The sequence below is a fragment of the Lytechinus variegatus genome, chromosome 9, assembly GCF_018143015.1.
Source record: "Lytechinus variegatus isolate NC3 chromosome 9, Lvar_3.0, whole genome shotgun sequence".
NCBI lineage: Eukaryota > Metazoa > Echinodermata > Echinoidea > Temnopleuroida > Toxopneustidae > Lytechinus > Lytechinus variegatus.
The window spans coordinates 30,089,964-30,113,967 of record NC_054748.1 but is presented as its reverse complement, the minus strand read 5'-3'; the positions used below and the strand labels follow the sequence as shown (position 1 = coordinate 30,113,967).

At 35.1% G+C, this 24,004-nt stretch overlaps 1 protein-coding gene across 1 annotated transcript in view; it reads right to left on the bottom strand.

Annotated features, from left to right (window-relative positions):
• Positions 1-1,011: 1,011 nt before the first annotated feature.
• The window catches only part of LOC121421943, a 35,255-nt gene continuing 12,262 nt past the window's right edge, over positions 1,012-24,004 (bottom strand). The window contains exons 6-30 of the mRNA XM_041616742.1: positions 23,575-23,688; positions 22,851-23,099; positions 22,261-22,452; positions 21,620-21,804; positions 20,593-20,779; positions 19,880-20,005; positions 18,985-19,077; positions 18,400-18,528; positions 17,939-18,064; positions 17,420-17,532; positions 16,135-16,354; positions 15,415-15,540; positions 14,279-14,398; positions 13,904-14,023; positions 13,143-13,256; positions 11,699-11,803; positions 11,208-11,369; positions 10,754-10,900; positions 6,387-6,520; positions 5,698-5,929; positions 4,917-5,030; positions 4,041-4,185; positions 3,344-3,539; positions 2,263-2,334; positions 1,012-1,326 (exon numbers count right to left, since the gene is read on the bottom strand). Of these exons, the coding sequence (XP_041472676.1) occupies positions 1,288-1,326; positions 2,263-2,334; positions 3,344-3,539; positions 4,041-4,185; positions 4,917-5,030; positions 5,698-5,929; positions 6,387-6,520; positions 10,754-10,900; positions 11,208-11,369; positions 11,699-11,803; positions 13,143-13,256; positions 13,904-14,023; positions 14,279-14,398; positions 15,415-15,540; positions 16,135-16,354; positions 17,420-17,532; positions 17,939-18,064; positions 18,400-18,528; positions 18,985-19,077; positions 19,880-20,005; positions 20,593-20,779; positions 21,620-21,804; positions 22,261-22,452; positions 22,851-23,099; positions 23,575-23,688 (3,560 nt within the window). The 3' untranslated portion in view covers positions 1,012-1,287. The remainder of the gene's footprint in view (positions 1,327-2,262; positions 2,335-3,343; positions 3,540-4,040; positions 4,186-4,916; positions 5,031-5,697; positions 5,930-6,386; positions 6,521-10,753; positions 10,901-11,207; positions 11,370-11,698; positions 11,804-13,142; positions 13,257-13,903; positions 14,024-14,278; positions 14,399-15,414; positions 15,541-16,134; positions 16,355-17,419; positions 17,533-17,938; positions 18,065-18,399; positions 18,529-18,984; positions 19,078-19,879; positions 20,006-20,592; positions 20,780-21,619; positions 21,805-22,260; positions 22,453-22,850; positions 23,100-23,574; positions 23,689-24,004) is intronic.

Here is a 24,004-nt window from a genome sequence, read left to right as displayed (position 1 = left end):
TTGCAAGATGTTGCTTTACAAACCATTGACAAAAATATAAAGATTGACGTATCATATTCTAAGGAGGACTTTCCTTTGTTATTCTCTTTATAAATTGCAAATGTACTTTATGTAAACAGTTAAAAAATACATCTGCGTAACATAATTGCTTCCTCTTTTGTATACATACATGTACCTTAATATTCCGAATAGACGAAACACTTAATGAAAACGGTGAAATTATCACGTGAATAACTATAGTTAAAAAATGACCCCATAAAATCTATAAAAAGCTCGAACTCGACCTACGTATTATTATTTTTCCTTTTGTTATCACATATCGTTTATATTTTGAACCTAAAAACATGGCTTTCCTTCCTTTGTATGATAGGCTAATCACAATTCAATAATATGTAATATTGTTGCAGTAACGCACTTAGCACCATACCTTTGCGTATAAGCTAGTTCGTAGTTACTTTCTGCGCATGATCAAAATATTCTACGCATGATCAGAGGAAGGTCATTTGTACTAAAGTGACATCGTGCTTTAAAATCTAATGAGATAAGCGCCTACTTTGATGTCTTGATTATTCATATATTCTTTTGAATTGTCGTTTTCATTTACATCCACAAAAAACAACAATGCTTCCACGAACGACTGGTATTTCACAGTTTGCAAAGTACATTGTGCAACATGCTAAGATATGCATTCAAAGAAGGGATGCAACAAATGCCTTCATTAAGTGTTCATTTGTGTGCTATTCTAGTCACCTGGTCTATTCAATTTCTTTATCCTGCTATGTAAGGCAAGCTTACGTAATGCCTTGCTTTGAAACCTACCATCCTGATGAAAGAAATGAAAGGTCAGTTGACCAAAATTGTCCATGAAGTAACTACGAACTGGTCTATTGCATGAGCGCAGAAGGGCGTTTCGCAACGGCGTTTCTTCACCGATGGGATGCGCAGAAATGTGCTAAGGACGTTCCTGCACGAATACAACAAAATAAAAAAAATGAATAACTGAATTCACTTAGAAACGCTTAGCTAACAAAACAGGTTTATTCCATGATAATTAGAACAGTTCTAATATCGATTTGGGTGACAATGAATACGCATTTGTATAATCATTGTAGATGATAAATCTATTCCGTGGTGCACTGTTGTTTTTATTACCCCGGTTTTAGGTCGGCTGTTTCCATTGCTTAGTGCCTTCAAGGAAACCATCCTGTCGGGTACCAATTTATTTCATCTGGCTTGAGTTCAAATAAAAAAAGATAAAAAGTGCTTGGACTGTTTGCAGATGCGCTTTTAGTAGCTGTAGTTTAACGGGTTCCGTTCGATGGCGCTCTATGAACAATAAAGTCGTACAAAAAAATTAATAAGGACAAGTTAAAACGAACAATAGGATATTTTGGAAAGTGCGCATGATTATCTTATGAACTTTAAAGCCAGTATATCACATCAATAATGGATATCAATTAGGTTCACGTTCAATTATTTTATACGGGAAAGAGGTGGTCTGGATAGAATAATTTCTTGTTTTTAAGCAGATATAGGCCTAACCTTTGTAGCTATCGAAAAATATTGACGGTATAATAGATCATCTGTATAAAAAATAAAGAAATGCAGATACAGGACAAGAAATATTATAATGTATAGGTCTAAAATAATGATATCGGCCCCAGCCATATATACTTCTGTGTTACTTTATTACTCCGAATGCAGCACTTTGATCCTGTAGTCTTATCCAATAAAATGACAACAGATTTTTCTGTTAATTAACTATCTACAACGTTCATGCAAAACAAATCTATTTATACAGAATAACACACGTTTACACATATTGCCTCCAAATATCAGATTCTGATAACTATAAAATAGTTATGAATTAATATATATATATATATATATATATATATATATATATATATATATATATATATATATATCAGAAATGCTAAACAAATTCACGAGTAATGTAATATTTGCAATGCCAACAAGCTAGGAGGGTGAATAAAAGAACTTGTTGGCATTGCAAAAAATCCATTACTCGTGAATTTGTTTCGCATTTCTGAGGACATATTATTGCCAATACGTGGAAAACGAAGATGCCTCTATATATATATATATATATATATATATATATATATATATATATGTGTGTGTGTGTGTGTGTGTGTGTGTGTGTGTGTGTGTGTGTATACAGTGCTTGCCACAAAAAACGAAATCGAGATTTACCGATGATTTATCATAACTGGGGGTAAGGGGATAAAGGATACTTACTTCACGGCTGGCAAAGCTTCTCTCGCCATCAGCTACATAAGGTAGAGCAAAGTTGTCTGAAGCACCGGGTCTCTGTTCATTAAAAGAACAAATCAAAGGTAATAATCAAAATAAAAAGAAATTGCCAAGACATTAAAAAAAATTGTTGACGATAGCATACTTATGTAGTGTCTACTCACATGCATTTACGTGCAACATTTTAACTATTTACCAAATTCTGACCTTTATTTATAGGGGGAGGGGGTTGGGATTGTAAAGTGTTTTATTTTTATTGATCAACCACATTATTATACACACATGAATATATACTTCAACAAAATATGTGTCTGACAAATTAGATATGAAAAGACTCCATAAAAACACAAAAAATAAATTACAGAAAGTGGCAGGGCTAGGAGAATATAATTTAGTTTATTTATAAATACTAATGCATTATAATAATTTTTAGCTTTGGAAATATAGTATCAGATACTTGAGGACTTAACTTACTTTAGAATACTTGCAATAACATATTTTTACTCCGCTTACATAAATATTTCTCACGATATTAAAACTCGATACATCATGATTTACAATGAATAAGTATGATTTACTTAAATTGATTAATAATGAGTTAAATAGAATCAAATTTAACTGTGTAAAACTGGATAAAACTTCACTTATATTCAAAATATCAATGATGATTCAATTTTCGTCATTGTTTGTTTGTTCTTTTTAATCCCTATAACTTTCTGATGTATAATCTATGTTCTATAATATTACCATGGTTTTTTTTAATGTATATTTTCCGTCAGAACCTTTATTTTGCAAAGCAATATTAGGCTTTTCCAAAGGTTCCCCATTTCCATTATCGGTCTTCTCTAAAAGACGCATATTCTTTATGCATTGTTTATACTTTAACATTCTATACACAATCATGTACATTGCTGGTAATAAATGTGCCAGTATTTTAAAGAGAATTGAATAAATAAATGATTTCGATTTAACTATATGAATATAAACAAATAAAGAGAGTGAATGAAACGGAGAGAGAGAGAACAGGGGGAGGGGGTACAAAAGAATGAAGAAAAAAAATTCTTACCCGATAATAACTTATTTCACTTCCGGGGTTATCCATGCCTTGATATTGTCTTATCCGATCAACAGCTCTACCGATATCATACTGTTGACGATCAAGAGAAGTTTCAATCGAGTAATCGTCTGATGAACGATCCGACCATCGGTCAACGAATATACGCCGGTGCTCGGAGATATAGTAGTTGCTAGGCTTCTGCATCCTGTTAAATTACATTCAAAATTAATGTGTATACACAGATTGGCAATTTTATAGTATATTACACTAATATTACCTATCGTCGAAGGCATAAGTGAGAATTATAAGAAAGGGTACTTTTGACACATTATAACATTTAGGCTCTTTCAAAAGTAACAAGTGTGCGCAATTATTTTAATGCCCGATTCAAATTATGTGTATTATTTGTTTTATGATATAGGGAGGTAAATCTTTATAATTTTGGTGGACAATTCTCACATCAAACCCAGTCAATGAAACTAGTCATTAGTACCAGTCATTGGACAATATTTCTGCTAGCAGTAACACATGTAAATGATTGGTCACGTGATAGAATTCAACCAATCATTTCATTAGGATCGGTCTGACCAATTATTAACCGCTACAACCTTAAGTAAACGGCATCACTTTATCACCGAAAGAAGAAAAAGAAAAAAGTCAACACTTATAGTAAGCTGCTTCTAATAATCATACAAATATAACTTACCCCCTCACCATCCTTTTTGCCTGATTACGACGGACTGTCTGGACCATCATTAAACATGCGCAGATAACGAATATCAGAGCTCCCGACATAGCACCTAGTATGATTCCAACAATAGCACCAGGTGATAGGCCAGTCCTACCAGAGACTATGGGGATAAATGAATAAGAACGGATTCTGTTAGATGATATTGATATTTTTTAATGATTGTGTGTTTTGATAATTTAAGGTTATGATTTTCATATTTTGAGTGTGAAACCGCTCGACAAATAAGAATTGTAAACTCATGTGTTTTAATATCATTAAATTCACCAATAACAGGACAAAACAAAACTTTTAGCTAAAAAGTTCAAAATCCAACCGGGATAAGATACAGAGAACGACCACAATGATTGAGCGCTCACACCTACGAGCGCCCACCCTGGAATTATGATACAAAGCTTGTAAAATCATGAAAATAGAACAGGTAATCATGTGATGGGATATATCGATGTTTCCCTAAATCTTTTCATTATACCTGATATACTCGCGATTTCAAAATAATTCTATAAAGTATTAGTGAGTATATATTGAGGGATACTTTTGGTCGATGCAGGATTTTAAATTTGACATTCTTTGCTAAGAATTAAAAATTTGACGATTATAAAGGGTGAAATAAAGTTGTTGTATTAATAACAGGACAACGTGATAGTACAAAGTGATCATGTTAAGCAGGACCGCTGGTAGAACAGTTTTCATAACAGTAGTTGCTACCCTGGGTAACATGTGTCGTTATTATTATAGTGTTTATGAGGGCTGGTTTGATTATTTTCTTATTTACGAATCTTACCAAAAGATTGATGACTGCGTTCAAAGTGATTTAAAAAAAATTATGCTTACATGTTGAACAGTCTTTTCCTGTGTAATCCTCCTGGCATGCGCAACTAAACGTCTTGAATTCATCCGTGCAGTTCCCTCCATTTTTACAGGGGTTGTTCTCACATTTATCGGTATCTATTAAAACATGGCAAAGAATAATAACAGCGATATGGACCGACCTCACAGTCATCGGTATCTCGTAAAACATATAAATAATAATAACATAATTTCATAATTTTTCTCCATTCGTTTATACATCATGACCATTACCAAATGTACGTATTTTACTTTGATATACATGTATGTATATATATATGTATTATTTCAATCAATATCAGGTGCGTCTGGTCAGGTATGGGGAGGAAGGTCTGCGGACCATAGTTATTAAGTTAACTTTTTCCATACCCTGGCAGCTTGACCAGACGCACCTGATACAACGTAATTTTGTCTTGAATTTTATATTATAATCTGTATGACTCTATTGCATTTTGTATTCACTTGTTTGTAATATTTTATTTGATTCTGTATGCCGAATAAAATAATAATAAATAATAATAACAATATAACATTTTATTTTGTCTGTGTTTGTTGCTGTTGTTGTCTGTAGTGCCTGCTATATTTTGATGTTAGGAAATGGGGGGGGGGTGCAGTTTTGAAAACACTAGAAGTAACATATTGGAGGCAATATATAATATCCTAAAAAAAATTATGCCCTTACAAACAGTCTTGAAGCAAATTATCATCACTTTTACTTTTAGCCAGACTGCCAAATAATAAGTTAGATTATTTTATGTGCACTTACTGTCTACGGCTAACTCTTCGACGTAAAGAGAATCGTCTAGATAGGGTAATGTCTCATTCGCAGGTGACAGGTCTGTGGCTGATTGAGCAAGACTATCAGCGGAATCCTGAGATGGTGCTGCAAGCCCGATTCGAAGATCACCAATCACACTACCATTTCGGAAAGAGACTACCTCACACGTGATACTAATGAGCTGAGCTGATTTCAAGCTTACATTCAAATACGTTGAAACCTGTGAATGATAAGGTTTATTTGGGATAGAAACAAGGTTTATAGATGGTTGGCAGAATGGAATATAATGTAATATAATTTGTGACAAAAATATATACTATTTAAAAAGGTGTGATTGCACCTTTCAACAGTGTCCCTATTCCAAGAAGCATATACATAAAGTACAAAAAATATATATCTAATTAAGTCAAGTTAAAAAAGTAGAATCTAATCCTACATGATTTATTCCGGTTTAACCTAATCTCATCACATAAAACGAATCAAAGCAATTAGAAATAAATCAAACAGGACTATTTGCTCTCCATTCCACAAAAGACATATTCCAAATCTCTAAAAGCGTCCATTGATCGATTGAAATAGAATCTAATGCTATTTAATTTATTCTGATTTAACCCAATCTCATCACATTAAACGAATAAAAGCAATAACAAATAGATCAAATAAGTCTATTTCCTCACCGCTCCACAAAAGACATCTTCCAAATCCGTAAAAGCGTCTGTAGACCGATCATTAAGTTCTTCTGTGAATACAAGCACTGTACCACTTCGTCTGTTGGCTGTGATCTCTATCCTGATGATGCTCACGAACGTTTCTGATGAAAAGAAAATATAATAACAATTGTAATATGTAAATACATGTTTGACGGACTGATAATGCTCATGGGTAAACGAATTAGCGTTTTGTTTCAGACAAGTTTAGAGAGGAGATAATCAGGATTCTACAATCATGTTTTCATTAAATACCAGATACGATGGACCCCTGCACAATATTATCTTTTCTTTTCTTTTAAGTAGAGGTGGGCTATAGAGGGTGACATTTTCAGAACATGCTCATCACACCTTAGTTTGATGAATTAGTGCACACTGACACCATAATCAGAAAAAAAAAATTTTAATGCGAAATCCAGGGTGCCCTGGCCGAAAAACCCGAAAATCCAAGATGGCCGCCGGATTGCCTAAAAAACATGTTTTTGGCCATTACTTGGTCATTTTTTAATCTTTTAGCCTAGTTTTGGTGTTTAAACCTATGTTTTGGGGGTCACTGAACTCATTTATGGTATTCATTTTAATATATTAGTGTTAAAATTCATGTTATATCAGTATTTACTGAAATTTCTACTTATTTTCTCCAAAATGCAAATTCCTACAATATTAATCCTACAGATGACGTGTGCATCACAATCAACAGTTTAAGCTTTCTTTTTTTTCTTCTTCTAGTCTCATGCCCATTATCCCAAATGTTATCCACTTTGTATTAAAGTAGGCCTATGCACAATAGTTCCAGCACAGCTCCCTTTATCACCGCATGTAATATACCACTCGATCTCCTCAATACTACAAACATCAAATAGGAGCATCTCTTAACAGTCAGCACATCCCTCTACACACGTGTTGTATGAGAGTCACACATGTGAGATATTTGATGCAGGCAATATTATCTCTACCCTTGTTCAGCATGAAGTCAAGTTAGGGCTACGTGAAAAGTTAATTGCATACTATGCCATACATGCTGACCCTGAAATCCTTCCTCAAGAAGAGTGGTCGGTTGTAGCAGCATTACAGGCACTGACAAAAAAGTATAGTTAGGACGGACACAGGTCATCCATGTGGGAGACCTTCGAGAGTTAGGTTGCGTCTGCAGGAAAAAAACAAAGAAGCACAGCCTCTTCAATGAACACCAATTTGCTCAGATGGGATACACTGCTGCAGTCATTCTATATCACATCCCGGAGTATGAGGCGACATTGCAGAACATCGAATCCAACAGCCTACTTGTTCAAGCCTGCCATCTGTACCTTGAGTGTGACTTAGTCATGATAGCATTGAAGATATTGGCCTGGTTCACATACTGCATAACCCTGAAATCCTTAACATGGTGGAAGTCAGCTCACAGAATGATCTAGTGACCATCCTCCGACGTCTTCATAATGATATGCTGAATAACAAGACATTCATGCTGTCTTCATACAAGGTACCATACTCGTTCCAAGTGGAAAAACCTGAGACCTTGTAGGCATGTATTTGCAGCAAATGTGTCAGCAAGCTGCCAAAGATTTGGCTATTCGGAGAGGAGATGAGTATGCATTTAAGCAAACGGTAGAAACAGGTTTTGCAGAATCTAAAGCAACTGAACTCTAAAAACTCACACCAGAAGATCTCACCAATCTATCTTCAAACAATTTGCAGTGTGAGCGGGATCTGTCAAAGTTTGACAAACTAGCAAAGCTTTCTGCTGCTGCTTCTAATAGAAACTTCACTGCCAAGGGTATTTGAGATGATATGACCTTGAACAAGGCTGGTGTAGTACACTGGAAAAAGTGACCCATATAACATTGCAAAAATGTTGGGTAAGAGTGAGCAGAAATGGGTTTAAGAGCAAAACATCCTCTCGCAGGAAATCTTCAGCTGAATGTGGCCCAAGCACAACAAGCAGTAAAGTACCAGGTACATGTGCATAGGCTGTTACAGAAATGTAAAAAATGGGGAGGTCCATTAACAAACGTTGATGAGCTTCAGGAATGCCAGGATACCCAGGATTCAACCAAGTTTAAAACTATGTTACGTGCAGAGCTGTCATATCACAGAAACACATCCCATCTAGATTACTTGGTGCGCCAACACTTGTATAAGGTCAACAAACTACCGTATGTGAAACAGAAATGAAGGTGAACTTGACTCTTCTATTGACTGGAGGAGAGTCTGATAATCTCCCTGCCCATGATCTGCCCACTAAAGATGACATGCATTCAATCTAAAGTCATCCAATGGGATCGCACAGTCAACTGCCCATTTAAACCTTGAAGAAAATACTGACAAAGACTAAGAAGTGGGCATCAATGAGTTCTGCAGTGTGATATGGGATTACGATGATGAATGAAACTGGTACCTAACATCGTGAGGGATATGAAATCGAGCGCATGGAAAGATACCGGTACTTCAAAGAGTAAAATGGGCAGATCAGCATTAGCACTGGAAATGGCCAAGGCAAGCTGATGTACGTACAGACAGTAATGCCGATGCAGATTCTTCTATGTACCCGTAATGTACATGTAATTGGCTCATGGGATACATCTTCCAGAAGAAACATTACATTTGTGCTTGGCAATTAGCATATCATTTTACAATTAAATATGTATACCCACAGTGGAAATGTATAGTTCTCTCTGACTAGAGGTCTGATGACCAAATAATTGTTACTTTAAAGCAGATACAGTTATAGTACTGGCTCCACAGTTACCATGCATGCAGGGCATGTATGCCGACTCTGAACTCACTAGCCACATACAGGTATATATATCTGCACGACAATGTATGTAGTTTTTTTGGGTATATTTCTCGATGTATTATTTAAATTGAAAAAAAAACTTTTAGTAGCTAGAATTTATTATTAGTAGTATCATAGCCAGCATGACTTAAAGAAAATACAGAAAATAAAGTACAAAAATTGCGATTGGGGTAGGGGTGAAGGAGAGGGAAAATTTAACATAAAATATGGGGAAAATATGGGTTTAATGTAGAAGGTTAGGTTTTACACTAAAAATATCATTATATTCAATTTCTTTGACCCCTAAAACATGGGGTTAGACACCAAAACTATTACAATAGACAAAAAAATGACCGAGTTACAGCCAAAAATGTCTTTTTTTAGCCGAAATGGCGGCCATCTTGGATTTTTTACGTTTTCGGTCAGGGCACCCTGGATAACGCATTTTTTTCATTTTTTTTCTCAAAAGTGGTGTCAGTAGGCACAAAGTCATCAAATTAGAGTGTGATGAGCATGTTCTGAAAATGTGACCTAAAATTGACCCTCTATAGCCCACCTCTATTTTAAGTGCACACCTAGTTACCAATAATGCATGTAGTATTTCAGTTTATTTGAAAGCAGGATAAAAGAGCAATGTACAGCATTAAATACCTTGATCACGCGGCCATAGGTGTCGCGGCCGGGGATCGAACCCCGCACCTTCCATGTATACCCAGGCGCCTTAGACCACTCGGCCACGGCAAAATTCAAGTGAAAATCGATGTAAGTTTGATGAAAACGACCAATACTTTTAGTAATTTTCTTTTCATGAAATTACACATGATGAGTATCATTACCATTGAAGTTCATGTAACTTTCATTTCCTTACCATAAGGAAGTGTGATTTGCCTGTTTATAGTTGAAATTACATGTACTTAAAATTTTAAGGAATTCTTATGCTGCAGTCAAATGTTACCTTAACTACAAATGCAGATAATGTCACAAGTACTATGTGAGTCGACTAGAATGATATCTAATTGATTCCCATGGTAATTTGAAAAGATCAAATAATTGTTACATAAGAGAGTAGAACTGAAGCCGCCGGTTACTTAAGTAAATAATCAAGTTTAGATTCAGGACATTTATTGAGGTAATTGGCAGGCAGAAGATGTATAAATAAAATGTATTGACATTTAGTTTATTTTATGTCCTATTTATGATTCATTTTACTCCAGGTGGGTGTTTCATAAAGCTTAAAGCGACTTTAAGAACGACTGGTGATCCTTGTGGTAAATCGCATATTCATTGGCGATGGTTTAGCGCGTAAGAATGGTTCACCAGTCGTTCTTAAAGTCGCTCTTATCTTACGAAGAGCTTTATGAAACGGCCCCCTGGGTTCCGTTTCATAATGACATATTAAGGTATTAATGCAAAATTTATATTTCAAAATTTCAAACTTTGATATCAGCCAATCAAAATAGAAGGTTTTTCAGTAGCATTTCCATTGTTGTAAAGCAGCATTTCCATTGTTGTAAAGCTGTAAAAGCAATATTTTTTCTTCGAAATGGGTCACTGAACATACCAGGCGATGTGATAGTTGATGAATGAGTGGTAGAATCAGAAACAGAAGTAGTTGTAGACCTTTTGTCTTCTGGAGTAGTTGTGCTAGATTGTGTGGTAGTTGTAGCTGACGGGTTCTCGGTGGCGGTGGTGGTGGTTGTGGTTATTTCTTCCAGAAACGGATGAATTCACGAAATGGATGTCATTTTGTTACGATGATGATGATAATAATAAGCATGATAATCATAATGATAATAACACTAATGATAATGATAATAATGACAATATAAGTACTGATATTACTTGTTCTAATCAATGGTGCATTATGTACGTTACCCTGACTTTTACTCTAAAAATAATTTGATTGAATAGATCATTGACGGATATAGCTGAGTATATGTTTTCGCTTATTACGGGCAGAAACATGAAAATGTGTTGACAATAATTTTCTTAATCGATTTCCTTTCTGAACATACCAGGTGAAGTTATAGTTGATAAATGAGTGGTAGAATCAGAAACAGAAGCAGTTGTAGGCCTTGTGTCTTCTGGAGTTGTTGTGCTAGGTTGTGTGGTAGTTGTAGCTGACGGGCCCTCGATGGCGGTGGTGGCAGTTGTAGTGGTGGTGGTGGCGGCTATTTCTTCCAGAAATGGATGAATTGGTTGTCATTTTGTTACGAGAGCAATGATCATCATGATAATGATATTGATAATATTAATCATAATAATTATAATGATGATAATAATAATAATAATAGCAAATTGATATTACATGGTCTATTAAAAAGTCCTTACGTGCACTATACACTTACTATACATCACCTTTTTACATTTACTCCGAAATGATTTAATTAAATCATTCATTATTAACGTTTATATCCGTGCAGACATTTTACTTTTACGGGCAGAAACATAAATGCAAAATGTGTTGATATACATTTTCTTAATTGATTTTCCCTTCTGAACATACCAGATGAAGAGATCGTTGTTAGATAAGTGGTAGAATCAGAAACAGAAGTCGTTGTAGCACTAGTATCTTCTGGAATAGTTGGTCTAGGTTGTGTGGTAGTTGTAGCTGACAAAATAGAGATTACAGAGGAAATAGGTGTCATTTTGTAACGATCATAATGAAAAAAATAATGATAACAATACTGATAATAGTAATAATAATAATCACACTAATAATAATAAAACAAAATAGTCATACCATTTAAAATTAATGATTATGTAGCAGCATATTCAATGCTGCACTATATTGCTCTGACATTAACTCTAATAACGATCGCTAACGTTTATATGCAACTTTTTCACTTTAAAGTATTCTAAGCTACATTCCAATACACAAGATGCAATCATTTTGATGCACACAAATCAGAAATTGCGTTGTACTCAATTTGCTTAATCTTGGTCACTATCATGATAAACGCCCCATAAAAAGTTTGGAAATCTGAGTTTGGCCATTAATTTCTCCTAACTCCCAATTTCACATAATGCATATTTGATATGCTTCAAACCATCATTTAATTCTCTTAAAGAAGACACCATGCTTGTTATGATCATGCCATCGCGAAAAGAGCAGGAGTCAAAAGTGTTGGATGAGATCTGAATTGAAAAGCTGCAAAACAAGCTGAAATAGTCATGAAGGGTCAATAAAAAAGGATTCTTTTGTCTGTGTAAATAAAGATGAAAATCCAACAAAATCAAGCCCCTGCTTCTTCATTTTTTACGTTTTGTTGTGGCCTATGTAGTGATGGTTCTGTGATAAAACATGGTTTGAGTCGTGGTTTAAATACCCATGCAGGTTTGCTTGTTTGATATGTGTTTGTTTTTGTGTTTGGTATGTGTTTGCAGATGTATGTTTAATTCCATGTTAATGTTGATGTAAAAGAAACCGCTGATAAACTCACTCATCACCACGGAAAATGAACAGCGACTTTCAATATTGTGTCATTTTGCAACTTTTGAATTTTGACGCTGCCCCACATTTCAAGGCACTGCACCTCCATATTAACCACAATCATATCATGTAGGGTTTAATTTTAAAGGGAATCAAATGATCTATTCATTGGTATCAATCACATATTAGTATTTACTAGAACCAAAGAGGGATTATCGGTCAAAGTCATATTTCCAAACTTTTTAAAGAGTTTATAATACATGGTCGTCTCTAACATAATCAAGAAATAATGATATAAAAGGTAATAATTAAAAATATTGATGTCGGTTCTTTTTTAAACCAGCTGAAGTGTGTACTCTGAATTTCAAATCAAGACATTGTACCTGGATTGGCATTAAGGTACGCGTACTTATAGCCACTTTCTTGGTTTAGTTCAAATGAAAAGGTAATAATCGACCACACTCTTGTCCCTCAACCTCTCTATAGATCGCCCTACTACTTATTTTTGTCAAATTACCAATTGTGCAATTAGTTCCAGTATAACCAGATGCGCAGATACAGTTATACATGTTGACCCCGTCTATGCAAGTTGCTCCATTTTGGCAAGGATTCGATTCACACTCATCGATTTCTACATACGTAAAAAGAAAAGTAACGTAAGATCGTTAAGAGTCGAACAAAACAGGAAGGGACACGAGTGAGAAATGCAGAATATGGACAGGAAGCAGGAAAGGAAAGGAGTAAATGAAGAACAAGAAAAAGAAGGAGGAGAAGAAGGAAGAGGAGAAGGAGAAGAAGAAGAAGAAAAGAAGAAGGGGTAGGAGAAGAGGATGATGAAAAGAAGAAGAAGAACAAAGGAGAAAAGAGATAATAAAAAGAGTAATAATCGAAAGAAAAAAAAGGAATATATAGAAAAGCAAAGCAAAGCGCATAACAAACACATACGAGAACTACAAAGAGCGAAGACTTCAAGAGGGAGAAGAAAGAGAAGTACACGGAACAAGTTTAAAATAGAATCTTAATCGTACAGTACCCGACAACCAGTAGAAGTAGGAGTTGTTGGAGTAATCGTAGTAGGAGTAGTAGAAAGAGTAGTAGTAGTAGTAGGAGTAGTAGTAGTAGGAGTAGTAGTAGTAGTAGTTGTTGTTGTAGTAGTAATAGTAGCAGTAGTAGTAGTAGTAGTAGTAGTAGTAGTGATATTATAATTTAAGTAATGGAAGTAATAGAAGTAGAAGTATTCATATTACAAGTAGAAATACATACAAGGAAAATCCTTACCTATACAAGAATCATTTCCAGTTCCAGTGAAACCGTCATCACAAGTGCAATAGTAGCTTCCATATGTATTTGTACAGTTCCCGTTACTACACACGTCTGTTGCATTACATTCATTGGTATCTAAGAAAGAAAGAAAAATTTAAGAATAAGAAACATTTTTAATGAATCGATTTGCAGTAAAAATGTCTCCAAATGTCCTAAGAACGGAGTTAATTAGTAATTTACTTAAACGTACAAATAGTTTAGGAAGGAGACAAACTATAATGCTTTATCGCAGTAAGTGGGAGGATCCGAGAGTGATGACATTCAACCTCTTTAAAGAGTAGGACAACGGTAAGGTCATGTAACGGAGCGTGTTATGTAAACGAAACATACCGCTGCATGTAAACCCATCATCATCGAGCTCAAAGCCAGGATTACAAGAACACGAGTAATTTCCAGGTGAGTTGATACACGTTTGGTTGCATGTATGATTCCCGAGACACTCATTGATATCTAAAATAAACAAAAATACAAAGGGAAGAATTTTACCATCAAGTATTGAAAAGCGATTATAAGTTTGACTACTCCTAAAATGTTCAATGACGTCATATCATGAATACTGGCTATTATAGAGTTGGAAGTATTAAGTTCAGGTCAGTACCGAGGGGGTAGGGGAAGGCCGAGGACCGCCTCCTTAGATATTCCAAGTGGTTAAAAAACATATAGGAGTATAGAAATGATAACAGGAGGAAAAAAAAGGAGAAGTTTCTAAAAAGTAATTAAAAAAAGAAGAGTGTGATAAGGAGGCTTCGGGCGACTGCTGGATGTCTGGGCGTTGTGGCGTGCGCCTATAATCCAAGCTGTAGGGGAAGTTACAAATTGATACAGAGGTTCCAGCCCTGGTCACGTCTTTCGGAAGGTGACGTAAAAGGTCGGTCCCAGACTTAAATAATCATATATGATTGATACACGTCTGACAAAACTCAAATACACACACACACGCTAAAGCTAGAGTGATAACGACATAGTGCCGTTGGCACATACACCAGGATTGATACGAGCTACAAAAAATAACGTGCCATAGGTGCCAAGAAGTAATCATTACTGAAAAAATGAGAAAGTGTCCTAGTGGTTTCGTGCGATTTCTAAACTCTTAATTTTCGGTTATGTGTTTTCGTATGGTATTTTGGTATAATGAATTTCTTACCAACATACTGAATCTAAGCCTTTAAAACACTGAATTTTTCTTGATCTAGTTTGTATCTCTGACATGCATACTTGATAGACAACACGTTTAGCCATAATTTGGAAAAGACTTTACTGAATGCCGTATAGCAGTACAACTTCTCAATTATCAACTAACTTTTTGAAAAACAAGTAGGCCCACCAAATATGCCGAGAGTGATATTAATTTAAGGTTGTTAAGAGTATTACACATTTACGCACAATTTAATTTAAATCATTTTGATACCTATATTTCCACTTTATTTGTAGAATAAATATACATATCTGGTAACTCGTTTACCCACCTATGCAAGAAGCATCCCCGTTTCCGAGTTGGAAGCCTACAGAACAGGTACAAAAATAGCTACCGTCTGTATTTGTACAGTTACCGTTACTACACACATCCGTAGACAGCTCACATTCATTGATATCTGTAAAAGAAGGAGAAGGTGAAGTTGGTAATGATGATGTTGTTGTTATTATTGTTGTTGATGATGATGATGATGATGATGATAATGGTTGTGATGATGATGTTGATGATGATGATGTTGTTGTTGAAGTTAATGTTGATGATGATGATGATGGAGATGATTGGGGTTGATAGTGATGATGGTGATAATGTTGATTAACATAATGATAATGGAGATGGTGGTGATGATGATGATGAAGGAGAAGATGAAGATGATGATGACGGAGAAGATGAAGATGATGTGGAGAGAGAAGAAGAGGAAGAAATAAGAGATTGGAAAAAGACGAATCAAGAGGATTTAGGAAAAATAAAACATTACCATAATAAAATATATTGCCTGGTATAATGCAACATTGATTGTGCTTAATGGATCTATGTCTCGCTCCTCTCATCCCTCTTTATTTCCTTTCAAATCAAGCAATAAAAAAAAATTATTCATTTAGACAACATACAAAACAACATAATCACAATTTATTGAATAATTTTAATGCTTAAGATTAATATTGAAAACTAGGGCTGGGGAGTTCTTCGTAACAAATATTTTGGGAATGCCTACCCTCGGGAGTAACTTCATGGTCTGGTTCAATAAGCCGTGAGCTGGGAAGGAGTTCCATGAAAATGTTCTCCAGATTAGATTCGGTCAGTGACGAGTCGGGTTTTAAGTCACACCGGAAGGAAATCAGAAGATAAATTCCTGTCAAGCTGTAGTTCTGCACAGATATAGCCTGCAACGTGTCGTCTTTCAGTTCTGAAGACGTGTTGAGATAACGCAAGACCTTAAAAATAATAAAGAGAGAGAATAATTTCGATTATAAAACATGTATTATTTGATCTTCGAGAATTGCAGAAATCTTTGGATTCATTTCACACACGAGAAAGGAACAAAACGAATTGCAAATAATAACTTTCTTTCAACCTCTCATCATGATAAATGTTGATGAACGGAACTACTTATTTAAATCAGTTTCATATATTAAGTTTACTTAATTTTTTTTTCGAGAAACGATTACATTTGCACACGATAATAGTTTGAAAGCTTATTATTATTCTTATATTGCTTTTTACTAAAAATGATTTTCGGACAAATAGATAATGCTTTATATAGAACGATGAATACATGGGAGAAAATATGAACATTATTCCTTTCGTATTTCGACTATATTGATATTCGAATAAATGCATCATAATGACCATAATAATAAAAAAAAACATTTATTTTGCACAGTTACCGCTCTATTCTAATACTAACACAATAAATTATACATTTTAAAGAGTATTACTAAAAATATAATAGACGGGTTTTACACATAATAACTTTGGGTGATTCTCATGAATGAGAAATGTCAACTGAGCTGGTGCCACTGGACAATGTGTTCCGTATAAAAACAATTTAGAAAATCAGACGTAAATCCCAAATACGTGGCGTTGATTGGTTGAAACTTCAGCTAATTTTTTTCTTAGTTCATTGCAACCCTTTCTGTAAGGGAACCTGTTCAATTAAACGCTACTAAAAAAGCTAATTGAAATTTTATTTTCAACTAATGAAAATCACGTACTAGGATATTACGTTTTATTATTTTTTGTTGCGTTTAAGCTTGATTCCTTCTCCAACGGACCCTAGGAGAGGTTTACACAAACATTTAAGTCCGATCTGGACTTTGAATTCTCATATTCACGTGCTGCGATTAATACGCTTCGCCACATTGGTCAGATTACGATCATTGGACGCGGTATTGCCCAATGAGATTACGCGTTATGTATCACGTGCACGTACGCACTCAACATGAATTTTAACCAGGTCTAAATCCTTGTGTAAAAACGCCTTTCGAAAAAAAACTTACATCTTGTGCCAATTTCTCCTGATTTTCTTGGGAGTCAATTGTCTCTGGGTAGGTAACAACGTCAAGCCCGTTGATAAATGAAAAACGAACGTTGAGTGACAGCGTCAATGCACCTATTTCATACAATCATGACAATCAACAAGAATGTTACAGATTCATTCCTTAGTATCATTATTAATATTACAATTATTAGTATCATTACTATCATTATTATGAGTATTATCATTGTCATCAACATCGTTGTTGTTGTTGTTTTATTTGGCATTTCAAATACATAAAGAATACAGAGTTACAAACAAGTTAAACAAGAACAATCCCAATGTTGCATGATAAAGACAATACGACTTGGGAGAGGGTTGGAGATGCTGCCTGGGTAAAGAAAAGGTATAGAAAGTACTCATTTCCTGTTTATTACGTCTAAATTAATCATTATTATATTTTTATTATTATTTAAACACGAATATAATGTGACAAATGTAAAATATAAGAAAATACGAACAAGAATGCATTTTTTCCTACCTTCGCAAACTCCATCGACTTCTGTTGTATTTTCCTTGCATACGCATGAGAAGTTACCCAGTGTGTTCACACAGTTGAATTCAGCTTTGTTGCAATTATCCAAGTCAAGTTCACATTCGTTGATGTCTAATTGAATAAAAGAGAGTATACCGGAAACAACTGTTCATAAAACTTACAAACTAAAGTTGTCTGTTTCCAAATACAGAAAAGAATAGAATGAATTTGCCATCTTGCTAATAAATAATGAAATTAAATAAATACATGAATGAAAAAGCAAATCGATAAATAACTACATGAATAAACAGATAAAAAAGTAGAGTAACAAATAAATAGATACATAAATGAAAAGATGAATAATAGAATAAAGTAATAGATAAATCCGTAGATGAATAAAATTAGTAATAAAATTAAAGAAATTATAAAACAATAAACTGAATATAGCTACTAGTTGATATTTTTACCTTGACACTCTTTTGGCGACATGTTTTCGTATCCAGAATAGCAAGTACAATTATAATCTCCTAATAGGTTTTTGCATAAAGCTATATCAGGTGGACACTGGTCTACACCAGCCAGACATTCATCAAAATCTGAAAATAGAATAAACGGATGAAAGAGGATTTCAATTCAAATTTCAATTTCAATTACAATTTTCAAAATCGAATAATTGCTCTATAATATTGCAATAAGGAATTACCTCAAAACATATTTAGTTATTACTGTTTCGAGTTTTGATATCAGAACAATTTTTGATTATTATCAACTGCGAAAATGAACAGCTCCTCATGAAGATATAAGCCTACAGTGATGCCAGTCAACACAACAACATTGAAACCAAGTCGATCAATGTGTTTCATTGGAATTAATTAATTTGATCGGACGGTAGTAAGATTAATCACTGTAACTGCCACGTGATCTAACGTTTTACCGATAAACGTAGAGGGCAGTGTATTTTCTCATTAAGATTTAGGCCTAATGTAATTCTTTTGATCGGAGCCGCGTAGTAGGATTAGTCGCTGTGACTGCCGCCTGATCTAATATTTTACCTATACAGGATCCATTTATGAGTTCAAAGCCTGGCTCGCAAGTACAGTTTTCAGATCCTGTGGAATGCTTTAGTTCATCAGTACAGTCTATCTCTATAGAATTAAAGCAATTAGAAAAAATGAATCTAGGTAAAATAATGTTATGAAGAGAAGGGAATTAAACTGTCATGTTGTGGATATTATTGCCAACCGAAATCGTAATTGTAAACATTTATATATAATTTCATTTTTTTTCTTGAATTCTCATTACTAATAGTTAATATCATTATTGTTACTATTACAATAGTAACTACCATTTTCATCATTGTTATTAACAATTTATGATGATGATAATAATATACATAATTATAATATTAATAACAATAATAATAATAATATTAATAACAATAATAATAATAATATTAATAACAATAATAATAATAATACAGTCTTAATAGACGCATAACTACAGGTCGCTATGCATGAAAAAAGCGGGAAATGTGGTTAGAATTGTAGATTTAAAAATAAAATGTCAAATATGTATATTATAACCATAAAAAAATATTAAAATATAGATTGAACCTAATTTAAAGCTTAACAGATTAAAACATAGATTGAAAGATTAAAACATACATTGAACCTAACTAAGTTAAAGCTTGGTTAGTAGATTTCAATGGCATACAATTAGAAACAACACAAAACCGCAAATGGGCATGTTCATTCCACTGCCATACACTACACCCACTCTCTCAAATTTGTGTGCTCGCACTCACCCTCACCAACACAAACCAACCCGCCGATCAACTTACCCACACACACCTACGAAATTCCTACGTACCAAAACAAACGCACACACACCCTATCCTACCCCATTCACACTTGGTTTATCCATACAGATTCCCTCACATTAACTTACTAGTACATGAATGTTGATCAAGGCCAAGCCTATAGCCCGATTCACAAGAGCATGTGTATGAACCCAATTCATTTTCACAAATCTGGTCACAGTCGTTGGTGTTATCTTCAGCACATTCGTTGAAGTCTTAACGAATGAAGATGGGAGATATGAGGAAATATTGTTATTGTATGCAATTGTAAATCATTTTTGGGACAAAGGAAATCAATTATACATCACATATTCTACGCATGACGATAGCTCACTCTTTATTAAACAAAAAAGACTGCAATATTAATGTTCATCACTTCAAGAGAACTTTCCGATACAGGCTGTGTACTTATTTATCATGCATTTGTTGATTCTCTCACGAGTACCAATTCCCATGGAAAAGTAATCAAAATATTGAAAACGCAAATAGCTAATTTTTCATGTCCTCGTGCAAGAAAAACATAATTTGAAGTAAAGCTTTAAAAAAAACATTCTAACCACTTTGTGCATTGGAGAAAAGAGAAAGAGTTGTCCATTCGCTACCTCAAAATGATACCACCAATGTAGCCATTTTAAAGTCCACGTAGAAGTAATGACTTCACTGTGTTACAACTTTTTGAAAATCAATAACTCTTAATGATAATGCGACATTTTCAAACCTTACCCATCTGTCTCTCTATTTTGTTTCCCTTTTCCTCTAAAAACAACTTTTTCCTTATTGGTTGGGTTCTCTTATAACTCACCGAAGCAATTACTCCCGTTGCCTGTCAATTGAGGAGGGCAGGGCCCGCATCTGTATTCTTCCTCTGAGGACGGGGGCTCATCGTAGCAGAGAACCCCCTCATAACAAGGCCCGCTACCCTCACATGCATCGTAGTCTACGTCACAGTGGTCACCTGACCACCCACCAGTGCAGTTGCACGTGACCACCTGTAATATCATTACAATCATGTAGAAAAAACAATCGTTGATTTCTATGCTCTTTTAAATGTGAATGCTTTGAGTGAACTTAGTTCATGAAAAATGCTGAAAAGGTCCCAAACTATGTGTGTTTGATGAATAATTAACAATTGTTCAAGAATATCATACCTGCAGATGAAATACATATGAGATTGTGAGTTGGAATGAGAAAACTTATTGGGGACAACAGACAGGATGACGAGTTGTTGAAAATGGGCGACTCGGCTTGTTGTAGATTAAAAGACAAAATGATGATTATTTGAAACTCGGCTGGTTGACCTGTTTAGGACAAGATAAGACAACGAGCTTGGAAAGACAGCTTGTTTTTGGACATGGACAAATATATATGAAGAGTTTTTGAACCTTGCAAAGGGGGCTTTCCGAGTTCCGTCATCTTGTCCCAAATTAGTCTGCTTTCAGAGTTCCAACAACTCGTCTTTTCGTCTCTTAACTCGTCTTTTCATTATCTCGTCATCTGGAATGTACTTAAAAATCGTCAGTACCAATGTCAGTTATCAAGCGTTAGTAGATCAGTGCGGACGGCTAAAATTCTATTCAATTCAACTGGATATGTGTTATTTCATTTTCGACAGAACAAACTTAAGTGGACGTTTAAAGCACTATACATCAGAAAATGCGCTAACAGAGGCTCTGTTACAACCGGCAATACCTCATGTCGCACGAACGCGTTATTTAAGGCTTTTTTCAACACTACGATTCGAAAGATGTGACTGGGCCTACTTTTTGTGTTCTGTTAACGATTTTCCCCCTCCCCCAGCAAAGCTCGTCAATGAATATACATGTACTTACAGCAAAGCCATTAGCATTGAGGTCCTGTCCCTCGGCTTGGCTCTCGAAATCACACTCGCCATCGTTCTCGCATTGACAGATGAGGACTTTGTAGGAGAGGGAAGTCTCTGCGCCTCGGTTGTCCATCGCGATGATCTCAATGGAGGAGATGTTCAGATTAGTGGGTGTCCAGGTGAAAATACCATCTACGCGAGAGGTGTTAGGTGGGGAGAAAAGTGAGATATAATGGGAAAGAATGTGAGAAAAAGTGTTAAGATAAGAGGAAACAGCAGGGAGACGAGCAGAGTCAGAGAGGGACGAACAGACAAAAGAGACAATGTGGGAGAAACTGCGGAAATGGAAAACGTGAGATATTACGGCAAGAGGGAGATGACAGATACAAAAAAGGAAGACAAAAGGGAGAGAAATTGAGAGAGAAGGTCGAAAGATAACGACAGGAATTGGATTAAAAAAAATAGGGAAAGACAGAAGGGAAAGAGAGAGCAATGATAGAGCACGCGTAATCATTCAAACTTCATTTCACTCATGCGACTACAATATATCTTTGGAAATGTCAATAAAAACTAATCATTTTTCAGGCGATAGAAGGAGTGTAAGAAACAATAAACTCACACACGCACTCGCACGCGTAAATATCTCACCTGCGCTGATATTGGCGCCATCTGGAGTTGTATCGTTGAAAGTAAAGTATACGTCATCATCATCGTTAGGATCATGTGCAGTAATCTCTAAGGTAACGTTCACGCCCACTTGCACGAAGAGAACGTCATCCTCCTGTAGTGCATCTGTTTCTGTAAGTTCCGTGACGCTTGTTATGTTCGGAGGGAAATTATCTATAAAGTTACAAAAAAAAGAAAAAAAAATAATTTCATATTAATCACAAATGGTACTCGAAAACTATTTCAATTCCTTTAAAGAAAAATCATGTCATGTAATCATAATTTCAAGGCTTACTATATTTAAAGACTGTCGGTGTTAGCTGCTGTTTATATTCCAGAAAATGAAAATTCATATAAAATTATATATTGAAAATATGCATGACGTAATTAAGTAAAATTATGGCTGGTTGCCCATTTTCAGCTGCCACCTTAATGTATTTGTGCTCTTATAGTGTCAGTCCAATGTGAAAATGTCAATATAACGAAATCATGTGTAAAATAAAAACAGGAATGTATGATAATACTCATTATCATGATTATATGGGATTAATGATAGCGATGACGAATCTCACCAAGGTTTACGAGTTCGTTGTCGAGTTGGTTCCCGGTGTCCATCGTCTGTTTTCCCAATTCGGGGTTGACGGCGAGGAAGTCGAAGAGGCACGCTTCGTTATCCCCGCAAGTCTCCCGGGCGTCTCTGGTCCTGTTTGGGTCGAGGGCGAGCAGGGCGTCTAAGAATATTGGTGTGTAGTTACTTGGGTTGTAGTAACTCCAGTCCCTATCACCGTATTCAAACAGCGACTCGTTCTTCGTTATCATCCCTTTAGGAGTAGAGAAAGAATTCTGTTCAGTTAGGTAAGGAGGTTTAACATGTTTAATGGCTGTTTTGATTCGTGATAGATGACTATCAGGTCGAGCTTACCATTTATCGTCATCAAAATCATCGTCTTCGTCGTCGTCATCATTGTCGTCAGCATTATCATTTTTATCATTAACCACGGAATTAATCGTCTCGACATGATCATTATGATCATCGTCATCGTCATGATCATCGTCATCGTCAAGATAATAACCATTGGCAATGTCATTTTTATTATCGTCTTCAACATCGTTATCATCATCATCACCAATATTCCCACTACCATTATAGATACCAACATATCATACTTACCATTATCAATATTAAAATGATTGCCATCTTGCTTATCATTATTATAACCATCATATGATGGTTATCATCATCTTCATCAACATCATCTGCAAGAATACGTGTGCCAATAAAGCATGACAACTTACATGATTGTCCAAATTGGTATATTTCTTCTTCTGTTAGATTTCTCCCGGGTTGATCGGTAAGTAACGTTCCATTCCGTAAAAGAAAATCATCTGTTTTATCTCCATTGACATTACCTAAGAAAATGTACATTAAGTTGGGTAAAAAGAAACAAATATATCAGCTCCAAATTTGTTTGCGCTCGACCAAACGTTTGGAGAAAAATCCGCTTCATCATTCATTAAAACAAGATTTGCAAACGACCGTTGCCTTCGCTTGGCCATGGCAGTTAATCAAATTCTCGCGGTCTTTTTTATGCTAATTGCATTGACTTTCCTTTTTTTCTAACCAGAGCCTTCTCTAAATTCCTTCTATGAATATATGAATGATGCGATTACACCGGATTAAGGGACTGTTGTCTCTGTTACACCATGAACTGGCCTTCCATCGAGA